General features: G+C 45.5%; 1 protein-coding gene across 1 annotated transcript; it reads left to right on the forward strand.

Annotated features, from left to right (window-relative positions):
* The first annotated feature begins 11198 nt into the window (after nucleotides 1-11198).
* LOC144727459 (S-geranylgeranyl-glutathione receptor P2RY8-like) lies at nucleotides 11199-15164 on the forward strand. The gene has a single exon (XM_078606311.1). It carries the CDS (start codon nucleotides 12223-12225, stop codon nucleotides 13279-13281), a length of 1059 nt encoding a protein of 352 aa, XP_078462437.1. The 5' UTR covers nucleotides 11199-12222; the 3' UTR covers nucleotides 13282-15164.
* The last annotated feature ends 3961 nt before the right edge of the window (nucleotides 15165-19125 follow it).

The raw sequence follows: 19125 nt of genomic DNA on the forward strand, positions 1-19125 counted from the left end.
CAACGGTTCTAACGAGAGGTTGTGGTTGTGGGTTAGATCGCGTAAAAATAAACGCGTCGTCAAACCCGCCACCACCCGACACAGCCAATGTCACGTGAGCGAAACATGCTAATTTAGCACACCGCTGTGTTGGGGCAGGGGTCCCCAACCCACAGGCGGTTCGTGGCCTGTTAGGAACCGGGCCGCACGGCAGCAGGAGGTGAGGGCGGTGAGTCCGCGCGTGGCCCCGCCCCCCCCCCCCATTGTTTTATTGTTGACCACTTCCGTCCGCGCCTCTTTCCCGCACTGCGAACTTGTTTCAGTCACAGTCTTGGTAACAGAGGTGTGGACTCGAGTCATGTGACTTGGACTCGAGTCAGACTCGAGTCATGAATTTGATGACTTGCGACTCGACTTGGACTTGCATAACAATGACTTTGTCCCACCTATGAGATGTGGACTCGAGTCATGTGACTTGGACTCGAGTCAGACTCGAGTCATGAATTTGATGACTTGCGACTCGACTTGGATAACAATGACTTTGTCCCACCTAGGAGATGTGGACTCGAGTCATGTGACTTGGACTCGAGTCAGACTCGAGTCATGAATTTGATGACTTGCGACTCGACTTGGACTTGCATAACAATGACTTTGTCCCACCTATGAGATGTGGACTCGAGTCATGTGACTTGGACTCGAGTCAGACTCGAGTCATGAATTTGATGACTTGCGACTCGACTTGGACTTGCATAACAATGACTTTGTCCCACCTATGAGATGTGGACTCGAGTCATGTGACTTGGACTCGAGTCAGACTCGAGTCATGAATTTGATGACTTGCGACTCGACTTGGACTTGCATAACAATGACTTTGTCCCACCTATGAGATGTGGACTCGAGTCATGTGACTTGGACTCGAGTCAGACTCGAGTCATGAATTTGATGACTTGCGACTCGACTTGGATAACAATGACTTTGTCCCACCTAGGAGATGTGGACTCGAGTCATGTGACTTGGACTCGAGTCAGACTCGAGTCATGAATTTGATGACTTGCGACTCGACTTGGACTTGCATAACAATGACTTTGTCCCACCTATGAGATGTGGACTCGAGTCATGTGACTTGGACTCGAGTCAGACTCGAGTCATGAATTTGATGACTTGCGACTCGACTTGGACTTGCATAACAATGACTTTGTCCCACCTATGAGATGTGGACTCGAGTCATGTGACTTGGACTTGAGTCAGACTCGAGTCATGAATTTGATGACTTGCGACTCGACTTGGACTTGCATAACAATGACTTTGTCCCACCTATGAGATGTGGACTCGAGTCATGTGACTTGGACTCGAGTCAGACTCGAGTCATGAATTTGATGACTTGCGACTCGACTTGGACTTGCATAACAATGACTTTGTCCCACCTATGAGATGTGGACTCGAGTCATGTGACTTGGACTCGAGTCAGACTCGAGTCATGAATTTGATGACTTGCGACTCGACTTGGACTTGCATAACAATGACTTTGTCCCACCTATGAGATGTGGACTCGAGTCATGTGACTTGGACTCGAGTCAGACTCGAGTCATGAATTTGATGACTTGCGACTCGACTTGGATAACAATGACTTTGTCCCACCTAGGAGATGTGGACTCGAGTCATGTGACTTGGACTCGAGTCAGACTCGAGTCATGAATTTGATGACTTGCGACTCGACTTGGACTTGCATAACAATGACTTTGTCCCACCTATGAGATGTGGACTCGAGTCATGTGACTTGGACTCGAGTCAGACTCGAGTCATGAATTTGATGACTTGCGACTCGACTTGGACTTGCATAACAATGACTTTGTCCCACCTATGAGATGTGGACTCGAGTCATGTGACTTGGACTTGAGTCAGACTCGAGTCATGAATTTGATGACTTGCGACTCGACTTGGACTTGCATAACAATGACTTTGTCCCACCTATGAGATGTGGACTCGAGTCATGTGACTTGGACTCGAGTCAGACTCGAGTCATGAATTTGATGACTTGCGACTCGACTTGGACTTGCATAACAATGACTTTGTCCCACCTATGAGATGTGGACTCGAGTCATGTGACTTGGACTTGAGTCAGACTCGAGTCATGAATTTGATGACTTGCGACTCGACTTGGACTTGCATAACAATGACTTTGTCCCACCTATGAGATGTGGACTCGAGTCATGTGACTTGGACTTGAGTCAGACTCGAGTCATGAATTTGATGACTTGCGACTCGACTTGGACTTGCATAACAATGACTTTGTCCCACCTATGAGATGTGGACTCGAGTCATGTGACTTGGACTTGAGTCAGACTCGAGTCATGAATTTGATGACTTGCGACTCGACTTGGACTTGCATAACAATGACTTTGTCCCACCTATGAGATGTGGACTCGAGTCATGTGACTTGGACTTGAGTCAGACTCGAGTCATGAATTTGATGACTTGCGACTCGACTTGGACTTGCATAACAATGACTTTGTCCCACCTATGAGATGTGGACTCGAGTCATGTGACTTGGACTTGAGTCAGACTCGAGTCATGAATTTGATGACTTGCGACTCGACTTGGACTTGCATAACAATGACTTTGTCCCACCTATGAGATGTGGACTCGAGTCATGTGACTTGGACTTGAGTCAGACTCGAGTCATGAATTTGATGACTTGCGACTCGACTTGGACTTGCATAACAATGACTTTGTCCCACCTCTGCTTGGTAAGCCCACGAGCTCTCACCCCGAGTAGCCAACATGAGTTAAAAAACAAACGTCTCTGGAGAGCTTCTTTGAAAAGGGGGAAAGACCCAATGATGACCCCCTCCCCCACCACCCTCCCCGGTCCGTGAAGAAATGGCCTTCCACGAAACCGGTCCCAGGTGCCAAAAAGGTGGGGGCCGCTGTGTTGGAGAGTTCACCCGCAACATATATCATTCGAGTCCGACGTTACGCTGGGAATTGCAACCAGCCTCAGCAGACGACATGCTAACGTTGGCCCAACGTTGACATGTTTCATGGGAATGAGTTTGGAATGCGGTACTGTCTGCGGTTTCCAAACTGAACGCAAGCTTTTGTTTTAGCAAAACCGATAAAAAAAACCTAACAGCAAATGTGCACGCATTAACGTTTGTCTCAATACAGTATTTTAATTTGTTTTAATCCATTTTCACGTGAAATGGTGCAAATTGATCAATTCACTTTGAATAACTCGTTATGAACTAGAACAAAACACGTACAAAAAATATATTTATTCAAAAAAAATTGCTATCTTTATGAAAACATATGTATCCCTTTAAGTACATATCTGCAGCTTCTAAATAAGGCCATTTTCTTCCACCGCCCATCCCCTTTACCGAGGTCGCTGGGTTTACGAACGTCTTCTCTCACAAGTCCACTGTTGGCAGTCATCGGTTTGTTGTATTTTTCTCCCGTGACATCCCTCTCTGCTCTACGGTGTCTCCTCCACTCATTGAGTCTCAAAACACTGGTCAACAAAAACAAATTCTGGCCTGGACTTTTGCAGCTGTTTTAGACTAATTTCAGGGTGCTGATTCCAAATCTGATCTCAGATTTGCTCTATCACATCTCATTTTTATGCTATCGGCATACCCCATTTTCATTGATTTCACCCGAAATTAACTCTGTCACTTATGATTGCAAGTTGTTGCGAGTCAGTGACTGCTTTAGTGTTAAAATATGGTGCTGCATTTTTAGGATAGTGTGTTTATAATATCATTTTATGTAGATATCCACATTTATTTAATATTTTTCTTCTGCAGTTTTTTATTGAAAATGCAATATTTGATATCTCAAAAACCTGATGTGATAGACAAAAACTGATGCCATATTTGGAATCAGCACCCCAAAATTATATTGAAACCGTTGGAATACCTTGTGCCAGAAAAAGTGTGTTGACCAGTGTAATTTCTTCAGTCATCTGCCTCTGGTGGCTATCGTACACTTGGTAGAGGAGAACGAATTTCCCCACGGCCCACTCACCCGCGACTCCGATAATAGTCTGTGGCAGCTGCATAGTCCACGGAAACTCTTATGATCTGTGGACCTATTTCTTTCTAGTATCTGCAAGGTTATCTGCATTGTTTTTGCCCTGCGGATAAGAGCAGTGAAATTGTGAATAATGTTGCAGATAATAGGATCTCTGGTTTTTGGTTCCCCCATAATACCGCAGACAAGAGGAGCTCTGCTGTATTTACAATGTGTTATCAGGAAGGCATCCTCCGGTTCTGGACGCGTTCTCGTGTTTCATATTGGAATGAAATTTTGAGCAAAATGTCCAAATCTTATGCACGTACTGTCATTGTGAAATACAGTAAACGATGGGAGATGATACACGCACGCTTAAAACTAACCTTCACCAAAGTCACACTGTAACATCTGCTACAAATACCGCAGAAAAAATAGTTTCCCTTGTAAAATACTCCCTTTTGTAATTCGTATTTCCAATAAATCTGACACATCAGCAATGTGAAGCAGTGCATATAATGCAATACGGTTATGCATGATTATTGGTGTCAATAACGTAGCTGTTATCGTGTGTACCGTGCCAACTTACGGACAAACTGAGAATAATGTTTACGTGAGGAGGCAGGTAGTCCTGGGGGCCAATGCATGTCGGGTAGGTGAGGGGCCTGTGAAGGCTACTTTGGGGGTATGCCATATGGCTTGTCGCGAATCCACAGTCGTGGTTGGGGGTCGACTCAGCCCATCGACCCTTCGTGTCCACTTCGTTGTCCTTCCCCTGCGAAGGAAGCTCAAACGTACATACATAGGTACAATCACATGAGTACGCACCATCGTTGGGGGAAGTCAACGGTAGTTATCCAATGGATAGACTCGCCCCCGCCATAGGACTGATGAATTTCCTCCACCGGTTCAAGGCTGTAAACGGGAGATGAGCGTCGCTTCGATGGTCATCTTGAGTAGGAAATCTCATTGACCTCTCCGAAAATTGGGAAGGTGCGTCTATCACCACTGGGGGTGGAATGATGCATCGATGCATCTCATTGTGTGAAATAATCTGACGGATTTTTGTTGTACGAACAGATGCGGGTTCCCGTCACTCCTGCAGCCAAGAACGTTGCTACCATTCAGCACAAGCGAACACAAAAACACACGTTTGGAATTATTGAATAGAATCACAACTTAACACGTAGGCTTTCACGACCAATATCATCCATAGGGAGATGAATCTTCACCACTATCATCATTTAGAAATATGAGCAGTTTAGATCTTTAGAAAATAATACAGCGAAGTATGCATGGAGAATCAAAGAATGCATTAAAACATATGGTTCCAATTCACCTCTGTATTGAATGCGTGTTGTTTATATGAATAGACATTGTGCGTAACATTTACAGGGTGGATTAAAATAAAGAATAGGTCTTCACAAAAATATTATCCTCAAAATGAGGATATACTTTAAATGCGTATGCACATTATATTTTATCGAATTAATGCACTTAGGATCCGGTGAATGTGTTTGAGGTCAAAATAAGCTAGGCGTGACAGATCCAATACAATTTCGTCCAGCTATAATCTTGAGTGAACTGTAAACACCACAACGCGTTCAGCACGGTAACCAAGGCCAGTAGCGGCTGTTAAATAGAGACAATCTCGTGGTAGAAAACAGGAGCGACATGCATAACCTGCTGTAGTACATTTTTATTTATCTGCGCTAAGTTGTTAATGTCAACGGAAATCCGGTGATCAGTGACTGATGATTAATAGTTATGTAACGTGTGTTTGTGTGTTTACGGGATAACGAGATAAATTCTGGAAGACAAAGACGGGAAACGCATGTCCTTGACAATAACAATGTATTTCTTAGCCACATCCTCAACAGATTATTACATTGTTGACAAGAATTGTTTAACGTTGTGATGGATGAACATAACTGGACCCCTTAATAGATGTAGCAGCAAAAAATATACTTGGCTTATGATTTTTGCTCATCCTTAATAAACATCATGCGCATCAATATCACAGTTTACGCAGACAGGCCTTCTATACAAAGAGTACCCAATGGAAACATAATTCATGGCCATTTACTAATCTACTGCTAGTTGAAGGCCGCCCATGCCATGCGAGTGATGGGAGGCATTTGAACACACTTCACCATGCTTGTCAGTGCAAGCTAGTGGAGGTGACGAATAGAAATAAAGAAGCATAGCAGTATAGTAGAGTATTGTATACAACAATATACTTTTTTGCACTGCCCTTCCTCACTATATACCCTCACAGCAGCCTGCAACTCGTGATTTGTATGCATGGCGGTTGGCGAAAGCGAGCCAAGATTCAGGTTCCAGATAATAACTAATCGCTGATGCCAGCCATGACCAGGAATCTATTCAACAACATATGTTTTTATTTTACCGTGTAAGGCCCACTGAGATATACAGTATAGCTTTTTTTCAGAGGCGACCTGAGGACAAATGATAGCCCAACGAAGTGGCTTATCACGTGGAAATTTATAGCAGCCAAATACTCGAAACGCATGTTTCTAAATGTGGAGGGAAAGACCGGAGGACCTGGAGAAAAATCCACGCGACCACGGGGAGAACACGCAAACTCCAAATTTACAGGTGTCAGGGTCGAGATCGAACTCACGACCTCATGTATACCAGGCGAGGTAGTTAACATCGCACGACGACTGTGGCAGTAATCTAACTCAGACGTCAGGGATAATAGTGGTGTGCTCACTCCTGTGCCACTGCCATAGCCCAAACAAAAACCCGTTGTTTAGCATTTATATCGTGTGAATGATTAAATACCGGTTTCCTGTTTGCTTTAACCCCAAATCAGCTCCATGGGTCGGGGTTTACTCTTTCCGGCCACAAACTGTTGTTTGGAAGTTTGAGAGCTGGTGCCAAATGAACAAGATTGTCTCAGGCGAGGGATTGAACAACTCCCTGGGAAACAGAACAAGATATGTGAACAATTAATCTCCAGAAATTAATATTTTGAAAAAGGTAAGTTTACACTAACTAACAACAACATAAAATAAGGGGCCACTCAGATTCATTCTGAAGGAAACATTTAAGTACTGCATTGTATCAAACGGAAAATAAATCCTGTATGTTATCACTGTAAATGTTTACCCTCATCACCACGAGAGGAGCGATCCTCTGCGAAGTATAATGAGTCGGCCTCGCGCTTGGAGTGAGTATTTGCGTGTATGTGTGCATGTACGTACAGTGTGTGCCGTTCTGGCCTTCATAGGTGCTGCTCGCTAACATCACTGGCTCCTACAGTCTGTTACAGGTTTCACGAGGATCGTTGAGGTGTGTGCGTGTCTGTGCGCGCGTGCCACGTGTGCGTGTGTGCAATTGTGGCCACTCATTGCCCCCCTTCCGACTACTAAACAGCATCAGGACTCAAGGTAAGTGAAAATACAACCGTTTTATTACGATTTATGTGACTTTATTTGATGTTATATTTGCTATACAATATCTATTACATTACATGCAAATGTGCAATATTTCTTATTGGCAACCCTGTATGGTAAGGTGATAGTTTTGATTGGGTCCTCAGATGGTTCTCTACCCATGGTTGGGGATGCAGCTTTGCGGATTGTGCGGTCAGAATATCCATTCCTCCTGAGAGCCTGGCATACGTGTTCAAGCTCACTGGCTAGGTGGTGCTGGTCGGAGATGCAACGGGCCATATGGTGTCGTGTTTTGATGAGGGAATTCTTCTGGGCTGGATGGTGGTGGGAGTCAAAGGATTGCACAAATCTTAAACTCAAGATCCAAGTTCGGTTCAATACAGTACACAAAATCCGTGATTGACCCTATCGGTGAAGGATGCCATTCCGAACATGCAATGTCCTGGTGTCTATAAGCTGAGTTGTGTCTGCGGCAGCAGTCACATTAGTGACACGAAGCGACGTGTCTCAGACCGGGTTCGCGAACACAAAGCGGATTTGAAACACAGCAGAACCAACACCTCGGCGGTGGCGGATCATTGTTTCAACGCTGTGGGCACAAGCAATGAGAGACCAAGGTGCTCTGCAAACCCTCGGGCCACCATCAGAGATTTCTTCATGAAGCCATCCAGATATACAAACACAGACAAAACTTTAATCGAGAAGATGGATTCAGATTGAGCAATCATTGGAAGGATGTGATAAACCGCGTCAAGTTTTGACTGCTATGATTTTCACTCACCCACCCGTGTGTCTTGTTGTGCAAGTCCATTTACTTGCTAATTTCTCCAGCCCCACCCGTCCCTGCACGCCACAAACCCTCCCCTCCTCTCTCCCTGTGAACTCCTCCAGCCAAACTCCCCCCTCCCTCTCCCCTCCTGTGCCTAACTCCTACAGCCAAACTCCCCCCCCCTTCCCTCCCGTGCCTATATAAAGCCACAACAGCAGATCATGTATTCTCACCTAAAGACGGACGCTTGTGTTGCGACCGAAACGTCGTGGGTTTTCTTTTATTATTTTTTTCTATCTTCGTGACTTTACCGAAAGAACCAGAGAGCATAGCCAGTGCCTCCCCAGCCATTGACCTCACCGCACGTCACTGGTTTCCCCGTGATGTAAACACAATGTGAGTGAATGAATCGCTCATTATTTGGAGTGGCGCGACTATGGGGTCAAGAGTGTTGACAACCTTAAATGGTGTGAATCGACAGTTGTGTGAGGCTTTCGTATATACATAGTGGTTCTGCTGTATACTGTACAACATAAAAAATGTTAAAATGTTTTTTGTTATCAGAAAATACTCGTTGCTGCCATTCAGAAAACAATGCATGTGCATAATACAATCTGTACTCAGTATAGGTCCGTTTACTGAATGTGACCTCCAACCATCTGTAATGACCGAGAATGGAGGGGGGGGTAAAGGGATGAGGCAGAGTAGCCGTGGAGAGGGTTCCAGTGGGGGGGGGAGCAGGCCGGTCACGTGGGCTGGGGGTGGAGAGGTCCACGTGAGTGAGGAGGACAAGGGCGGTGCCAGGCTGGGGACGGACGAGTGACAGCGAGAGAGAGAGGAGGCTGCATTTACGTTTTGTCATTGCTAAAAGTGACTTGTTGTTGACGCAGGCAGCCAGGGCTGAATGTGAGATGGCTGTGTTTGCGTGATGTTATTGATGAAGTTGGTTGGTGTCGATACAGGCGGCCGTGGCTGTAATTGGGCTTTGAATTGAGTGAGAAGTTGGACGGCCGTTCTATGATCAGAATTCATGTTCGCGTGATATTCCCGACGAACAAGACGGGTTATTGCACATCCGATGTATTTTAATGTTGATGTTCAAATGCACTGATCTAATTCTACGTAACAAGGCAGATGCTGCAGTTTGCATTGTGAACACTGCTGTACACTGTGGCTCATCGACACAAGTGGCGCGGTGAGGCTGTGGATGGAGACCGCGTGGGAAATTTGTTTTGGTCGCGTAAATATCGCCACGTGTGCTCAATGCGTATTTGTCGGAAACGCGTGAGGTTTTACGCGATGCTCCCACTCACGCTGCAAATGCATGGCCGTGAACAAAACAGAAAAACATAAACACGCACGACGGCATTCCTTGACTACGATAGCATATTCCATTCGTCTTCCGTGGACCGTGTCACGACGCTGCCATGCCTCTCGCCAGAGGCTTGCTGCATCCGTCCCTCGTCGAGGAGAAGGGGGAACACACGAAGAAGAAGCGTCTCGTGCAGAGCTCAAACTCCTCATTCACGGAATGTGGAATACGAAGGTCACCACCGTGTCTATCCATGCCCAGACGGCGGGGGCGCTGTGCGTGGGCTGCTGTACGTTGCTGTGCCAGCCCACGTGGGACAGCGGGGAAAGAGCCACTCACTGACGCTCCTTCAGTCTCTAACGACCTCACGACCGTACTTTAACATTTAAGTTATAGAGAATTAAATGGGGGTCACAAGACAACCGGACCACCCTGTACACGGGGGGGGGGGGGGGGGAAGTGTTGGAGGAAGTGGTGGCGACCTGAGGTCAATTTCCGACCACCGGATGACATCATCAACAAAGTGAAATCGGAACCAGGCCAACGTTCCCCCTTCACCAATTTGCGCTCACAAACGTGGTGAAGTATGGTCAAGCAACACCCAGAACTGACAATCGACAAAGGACTGTAAATTGTTGTTAACTTTGGCGACATCAACATTTTGGATTTCAGTTTATAATTATAAGCATGGACTCTAATATAATTTGCAAGGCTGCACATTCAATTTACGAAATTGAAGCTCTCTTACTTTACCGTCTAGAACATATTTAGGATTTACATCAGTCAATATTCATCAGAAAATATTTTAATGTTATTTTATTCTTACATATGGGTTATATATTTTAAATATGAACACTTGCCCTCAGTAGTTAATACAGATTCAGGATGTGAACAAACTTTTACCAGATACAATTGAACAGGAAACCGCATTCATTCCAAGGCGTGCTTGTCATCACGCATATTATTGCTTCATACCCTGAGTGAAAAAAAAATGTCAAAGTTCTTTCCTGATAAATGAGCATTGAGGCAATGCTTGTTGTCTCCCGTTGACAGCTCTGAGCCAGTGGTAGTAATGCCACGGGACTCTGCCAGGGACGCATGTCTCTCTATCGGACAACCAACTGTTGACTTTCCCATTATGTGGTAGACATTTTATCGACCCCAGAGGGTTTATGGGCTGAGTTAATCTCCAAACTAGATATATTTCTAGATTTGAAGCTTTCGTGACTGCAAGGATTCATATTCTTGGGTTTTTTCGGTAAAGTCACGTAGGTAAAAAATAAAAAAATTATAACAGTAAAATAAAATAACAATCGTCGTGATTTTTATTTTACTTTTATTAATTTTAATTTTTTACCTACGTGACTTTACCGAAAAAACTGGATATAAACACGCAACTTTTGGACTGTGACCCACTCTGGTGATAAGACTCCCTTTAATTGCATACATTCCGAGTGAGTTGACAGAGCAGATGGGGACACGATTAAGATATGGAGGGAGATAAGAGAAATGTAGACACATTGTAGAGAGGTGGTGAGATGAGATAAGAATTGTATACAATATAGAGATTATGTAATTAGCTTGTTATTAACCATATTAATTTTAACCATCTTTGTGCACCTGGAAATTCAGTGCGCTGCATCAGCTGAATCTGCACTTCAAATACCCGCCATGATGTCACCAACTGCCAAATAATGGGCACCTTGGTCTAAACATGTCTAAATGGGTCTAAATAGGTCATTACTAATGACCCATTTAGATCAGGTGGGTAATGAGTCATAACCCATTTAGACCAAGTACTCATCCATTGGCAGTAGGTGACATCCTGGCGGGAATTTAAAATACAGTCAGCTGATGCAGCTTGAGCGAAACGTTATAATTTGGTGTTAAACTCAGTCGTGAAAATTCTTAAGCAACCGGTGAGCGTTATTGGTCAGAATCAGATCATTACATTGGCAAATATAAATAATATTATTGAAAAAGTGAAAATCTTGTCAGGTGGTGGAGAGTTTGTATAAGGCTACTTCATGAACCAACCAACAAACAAATATGGAGCTTAGTGTTAGCTTGCTATGCTTATTCGCATTTGAATTTTGGCAGATTTTTTATGAATTTCTATTGATATCATTAATCTAAGGCCCCTTGATCCACTTAGGCTACTAAGCTTTGACTTGGTTTGCTAATGCCTGAAGCCACGACAGCTTCTTACCGTTCAACATTCCGTTGAAACATGATCTTCCCTACATAGCGAAAGACCGCACCTGCCAGTCTCCTCCCACTCTACTGGTCACGATTTGGATTCGCTTTATGAGTCAGGATTGAGACAAGCCCAGCCTCCGAAGCGTCACTGCTCGTCAGCCCCATCAGCTGCCTACGTAGGAGTACAACGCCCTGTTCCCTCCTTATTTGAAGATTGGAACCAATTCTGAGAAGCGTCTCTGAACATCGCACCATCACCACGAACATTTACAAGAAGTTTGATTGAGTTTTGCCTCACACACGGGCGGTCCTTATTTGAGTCAAGATACCCCCGATAATTATTGAGAATTCATGGGCCGTTGGAGACCAATCGAATTTTAGGAAGGAAAATTCCACGAAACTCGCACTGCCAAATCGAGTGGGTGGGAAGAGCAAGCATTGTGGCCAAGATAAGTGATCTGGGTTATTCTCCCACATAAGAAGGAGCCCTGTGTAATAAGTGGAAGTTAGGGGTGCCACTTGACACCACCATGGCAAGCGAGGCAGTTCTGCGGTACGCCAACACCAGCACTAACGCGAGCAACGACCATAAATGTATTACTCTGACAGACAACAGCACGCTGCAGTGGCTTCAGGGGGACAGCTCTCAAATAGTGCAGCCGATAATCTACATCATCGTCATCATCGTCAGCCTGCCGGTCAACGCTGCTGCCCTGTGGTTCCTCGTGAACCCCACGGTGAACGTGAAGCGCACGCCCTCCACCGTGTTCACCAAGAACCTGGCCGCCGTTGACCTCCTCTACCTGCTCTTCCTCCCGCTCGCCATCGCCTACAACTTCAACGGCAACGACTGGCGCTTCGGCACCGTCCTGTGCCACGTCGTGGTGTCGCTCACCTACCTCAACGCGCACTGCTCCATCTTCCTGCTCACCTGCATCAGCGTGGACCGCTACCTCGCCCTGGTGCATCCGGTCAAGTCGCGCCCGTGGAGGACCCCGAGGTACGCGGCCGCGCTGAGCGCCGTCATGTGGGCGCTGATGGTCCTTTCCATCGTGCCGGCCGTCACCGTGCAGCTGGTGACGTGCGTCAAGGGTCCGAACTTCGGACCGGTCACCACCTGCTTGGATGTTTTCACAAAGCAGGACGGACTGTTTCTGGCCAAGTATTCGCTGGGGTTCTTCTTCTTGGCCTTCCTCGTGCCGTTTGCTGTCACGGCGTTTTGCTACGTGGCCATCGTGCTCTCATTGAGGCGGCGCACGCGCGAAGGTGCCCATCTCAGGGTCGAGATGAGGAAGTCCATCTTCCTATGCGCCACGGTTCTCACGGCCTTCTGCCTGTGCTTCGTGCCCACCAACGCCACTTTGTTCACGCACGTCCTGCGCATACTGCTGAAAGGCAACACGTCCCTCTACAAGGTCTACAAGATCTGCTTGGCTCTGGCGAGCCTTAACACCTGCCTGGACTCTTTCGTCTATTACACGATCTCCAAGCCCTTCCGTCTGAAGGTTCGAGGCCTCTTGTGCTGCTGCGTGACCGCGAAAGAGCCCCTGGGAGATGATGACAAATCTGAAAAAGGCACGTCTTCATAACCACGTGTGCAACACGAAAATGTATCATAAACATGCATGTTGTTGAAGTAAACATTGTTAGTTGTCAGTGATGTGTATGTCACACAAAAGTGAAAGCTTTAGATCATATTTCTCTTGCCTGTTTAGCGTTGTTTACATGACTACGTAAGCCTGTTTCCATTTCCCCCAGTGTGTAAAGGGGTTTACAGGTTGCTCCATTCATAGAGGCCCCACAAAATAGTGAGAAATTAGAGAAACCTTTATTTCAAAGCCTCTACAAGTCTCCCACCAATCTCAATATGCGTGTACACTCATTCAATACTCATACACTATCCGAGATAAGAGAGGAAGCCATCGCTTTCACAATCATCAGTCAAATATTGATAAGAGTAACTCTATAAATCAGTAAAATATCTAGAAATCAATCACCCTATAGCTTGTGCACAAATGTCCGTTATGAATGATCTCCAGTATCCAGATAGGATATGCTATTAGACATAGTATAAAGGATATGTTTGCGCCCTGACGATCTTATGTTAACATTAAACAATAATGCGAAGACTTTATTTGTGTAGTTTTTAAACCAGAATATGTATGTTGAACTTCTTTCGCACGTAGCCAACCCTGCTAATCGGCGGTGTGGATTGCTTTGCAAAGCAACGGTCAGTCCGGCTTCAATAAAAGACACGGCCACAATTTCCACACGAGGGTCTAAACGTGGTTAATTATCTTGCTGAACAATTGCAATGACTCATGATGACCGATAGATTGTTGGGCGAGACAATCAGGGTGAGGCTATAGAGGAGCATGTTCGTTCACGTAGCGCTGGAGTGGCTTCCTGTGATCAGAATGCGTCGGGGAAGGGCAACACCCAACGCTTGGCTAGCCAGTGTTGCTCATAGAGCATGACTTCCTGCCCAGTGCAACAACAACAACAACAACCCATTACGGTATATGTTTAGATGGCGTCAAGTCAACATGCTGCATTACTCGGCCATAAACAAATACTACATACCAATTCCGGATGTACTTATGGGTCAGCTTAAGTTTATCAAACCTGATAATTGTTGTTTACCCTTTTATCTGGCAACAAAACTGACACCTTTTTTACAAGGAGTCATGTTTGCATCGACCACAATACCTGCAGTCAGAATGCAAACAAAAAAACATAACTCTTATAATGTATGCACTGTCCTTGAAGTTGATTGGTCCACACCCGAGACAGCTTTCCTTAGAGCCTAGTCTCACATGGTGTTGGACCAGATGACGCCAAAAGGCCCATCAAACCTGCGCAGTGTACTGCAATAAAGTTCAACGCAATACGGTGGCGGTATCATATCTCGGATTCAACCCGGTTCCTGCCACGGTCTGCCCGGATCACACTTGCCGCGGACGGTAAACCACACGCTGCTTTTTGCTTACCCCTTACACCAGGGGTGGGGAACTTCCGGCCCGCGGGCCGTATAAGTCCCGCGATATCATTTGGTCTCTGGCCCTGCCAAGGCAACCGCAGGCGGAACTCGAAATTCAATAAATCTAGGAGCAAACCTGGAAAAGCAGTTGCGAGTAGCAGCAACATCATCAACACCGGCTAACATCACACGCCTCGCCAAAGAGAAGCAGTTCCAGCCATCGCATTAGGGGCGAGTTAATTAAATGTTTGACCAAATATATTAAGTGGATAATTTTGTATGGCCCGCGAATGATGTTATAAATATCCAAATGGCCCTTGGCAGAACAAAGGTTCCCCACCCTTGCCTTACACAAAGCTTTGAATGTTTAGGGTGTGTAATAACGATCGTGTTGGGCATTGCATATTTGCATTGTATATTTTTATTTCATGTAAGTTGTTCTCGATTTGCCTTTATGTGAAATGTGGTTTATAAATAAACATTTATGTCGTATCTTTGTTTTCATTGTTTTGTCTATTACACAAAAAGGGCCGTGCAGTCACTCAAGCGACAAGCCGCATGGCGTCTCGCGTGCCCCATCTGGTGGTTTTATCCCAAATAGAGATCAGGACTTGCCAATTGAAAGCGTCACTCTCTATCACCCGCTGGGTTTCCAATTCGTAGCAGGAGAAGAAGAAGAAAAAAACACGATTGTAATATAATTTAAATTGATCATTTGATATTCTTAAGCCAGAAACCACATATTCTGGCAGATGTGTTCCATCGGGAACAAAACACTTCGAGAGCTTAACACACAGTCGGCTTTCGCAACCAATATTATCCAGAATAGAGGGGGCTTTTGCGAGACCGCGTGAATATAAACGTGTCGTTAAACCCGCCACTACCTGGCACAGCCAATTATTAACGGTTGTCAAAGAAACAACGGATGCCCATTCTTTATCCCAGAGCTGCATCATAGGGTCGCATTCAACAAAACAAAACTACTTGATTATTGACTTCTAGAGCTCTATCAGTGATTCTGAAACGCCTATGTTGAAGCTGCAAGGTGTATGCTTTCTATTTGCTCATCTTAGAGCCCTTACCAGAATGTAAATGTGAAACAAATCAGTTATCTAATCGAGTGCCATGTTATTTGAGAGCTTTATTGGTTCACGAGAGAACCTGCAATTCACATCTCATAGAGATGGGAAGTGAATGCAAATCATTAAAAAGTGGTTCTGACATGATACTGCATTGTACACTTAAATAAATATTAATTTGGACTGCTGCGTTTTGCGCCAATTGTAAGAGTTTCAATTGGGATGTAGGTAAACCAGCATGGAGTGTGTTCACGTAAACAATTTGAGATAAGACCGTACAATAATTACCATTCTTTACAAACAATTGAGGTAGGCAGCACGACACCCTGGCTATTCTCAAAAGGTGAAAGTAACAGTCCTTAATTATCTCACTTATTTGAGTTTAAAGAGATAGGATGCTGTCTCTTGGGACCTCCAGACTTTTGGCAACCTTTCAAAATCAAAAGGTATAGCCAACGATATCCCATACTGTACAGTACTTCCATAGTATCGATGATGGCCAGTGATCAGGGAAGTGGAGGCCAAGGGAGATAATGCTCCGGAGAGGCGGTCGACTGCAAAAATGTCGTGTTAAAGTCAGCTCGAGTGAACTTAAACACACATACTTTTTGTGGAATTGTACTTCTGATAATTAAATATTGGCTTGACTGAGACAAAAATTATTCTCATTTGCACAGAGGGTAGGAAAGTGCTTCCATATACGGTGTGGTCTAAAGGTCAGAGGTGGCATGACACCGATAACAGGATGGTGATAAATTTGCAGGAAATTGACCCTCAAAAAAGTGACATCTTTAATAACCATATACAATGCAGCCCTGGGATAAAGAGAGCCAGCATCATCCTTAGTTACAGACTTTTGTATGACCTTATTTATTATAGGCCATATCATAGCTTATGATATGAAGGGATAATAAAAACAAGAAATCTTACATAATACATTTACATTCATCATTTTATGGCTCTTTCAAACCCGACCACAGGAACAAATTAGAGCTGTATCTGAAATGAATGTGTTTAATGTTGTAATCGGGAAATGGTGAAATGAAAGAAATACTTTAATGCAAGCTGGTAATGAGTATATCTGCCATGCACACTTGCAATAAACACATTACCGCACATTACATAAATATCTAAATTATGAATTACAGAAGTAAATGAGAGTGGTTTGGGGTGATTTTGGAAAACTGACCTTGATAATGACAAACGAAAATGGTAATGTGGCAGAAGAGAAGAGTTTTTTTATCTCCATATATTACCTACTGTGACATATGGACAAGTCCAAGACATGTTGTTTCGTTTCCCCAATGTAACTGCTGCCGCAGACACAACTTACTTTGTAGACACCAGGGTATTGCATGTCAGGAATGATATCCTTCACAGATGGGATCAAATAACGAATTTTGTGTACTGTATTGAATCGGACCTGGACCTTGTGTTTGTTTAAGATTTTGGAAATCGTTTTGGTAACACCTGCTATGTATGGCAAGGTGATGGTTTTGATTGGGTCCTCAGATGGTTGTCTCCCCATGGTTGGGGATACAGCTTTGCGGATTGTGCGGTCTCAGTTTCCATTCATCTTGAGGGCTTGGTGTACGTGCTCCAGTTCACTGGCTAGGCGATGCTGGTCGGAGATGCAGCAGGCCCTATGGTGTTTTGATGAGTGAATTCTTCTGGGCCGGATGGTGGTGGGAGTCAGGCTTTAGATAGGAATCCGTGTGGGTGGCTTTCCTGTAAACGGAATGTCCCAACGAGCCATCAGGCCTCTTCTTGATCAAAACATCCAGCAATGGTAGCTTGCCATCATTTTCCACTTCCATAGTGAATTTGATGGATGGGTGTATGGATATATAATTTATTTTATTTTGTTACCTACGTGACTTTACCGAAAGAACCAAAGAGTATATAAACCCAGTATAGTTTTTCTTTCTGAAAGAAATCCTGCCGGACAATATTAGAACTTCAACAGACTGGTTTGCATTTTATTTGTACGTGGAAATACATGACCCCTCATTTCATGTTCAACTGGATCCCAATAATGTATTTGGAGTGCGCTTGGCAATAACGTCTGAACATCTGAAAGCCCAGCAGCGTTTGTAAAACACGCCTGACTCTTGCTTGATGAGACCCGGGAAAATTTAAACATAGTCGGAGGTTTGCTTTTTAGACTTGATGGTCAATAGTCGATTATTTATAAATGTTTTACCGCTTTTAATTTCTACACTGACAAGCCACTTCGTTGAGATGTCATTTATGGCCAAATCGCTTCCGAAAGAGAAGCTAATAGTTCAGTGGGCATTACCTGGTAAGATAAAAAAAAAAAATGTGTTGAGTTTTATTTGCATACTTTTTAAAAGTGATTTTGTTTAACCTTTCCTATACTTTACACTCCGATAGTGTTTTCGTATCGTTGTTATTGTAACATCATGCCCTGTCCCTACTGGCCATCTGTGGGAAATTAACTGTACACAGCTCATCGGATTCCTCCTGTAGCCTAAATACAGATGTATGATTCACAAACTCGATGAGCCGCCCCTGCTGGGACGTCTGTGGGGCCTTGGGGCGGGGAAGATCTCCAGTAGCTCCTGGGGTTTCTCTCGGATCAATACATCTCGTGATAGAGGAACCTCGCTCGCTGCCTCATTCTGTGTTGAGCGAACGAATGGGATGGAGGTGACCGGGGGGTGGTGGGGGAGGGGTTGGGGTGGGGGTGGTGGGGGAGGAGTTGGGGTGGGGGTGGTGGGGGAGGAGTTGGGGGGTGGGGTGGGGGGGGAGGGGTTGGGGTAGGGGTGGTGGGGGAGGAGTTGGGGGGTGGGGTGGGGGGGAGGGGTTGGGGTGGGGGTGGTGGGGGAGGAGTTGGGGGGTGGGGTGGGGGGGAGGGGTTGGGGTGGGGGTGGTGGGGGAGGAGTTGGGGGGTGGGGTGGGGGGGAGGGGTTGGGGAGGTCCTCGCCTCCCTTTACTGTAAACCTACGAGCAGACGCGCAGCTGCCCCCACTTACATTCCCCAGCGCATACAAGCCCCGCCGAGACGCTTCCGCGCGCGCTCATTGGCTGGCGGGTTGCCGCGCGGCCCCCTCGCGCCGCCCGCCTCGAGCTCCGATTGTCCTGCGCTGCGGGTTTCGGCCAATGGGCGCGCGCGATGGGCGGGGCGTCGCCTATGCGCTGTAGGGATTTGAGCGACGCATTTCCGAGAGTCGCCATTTACTCCCAGGCGCACGGTAAGGCGGCGACTCGGCTGTCGTCTTCGTACGAGGGCGAGTTAATTAACGAATGCTCGCCTCGTATTGTATTTGTTACCGATTGTAATTGCGTTGTGGCTTTTGGTCAAGACGAGTGGCGTTCACGGCGGTGGTGGACGTAAGACCGTAAAACGAATC

Source organism: Lampetra planeri, chromosome 25 (genome assembly GCF_965212315.1).
Source record: "Lampetra planeri chromosome 25, kcLamPlan1.2.h2, whole genome shotgun sequence".
Lineage (NCBI taxonomy): Eukaryota > Metazoa > Chordata > Hyperoartia > Petromyzontiformes > Petromyzontidae > Lampetra > Lampetra planeri.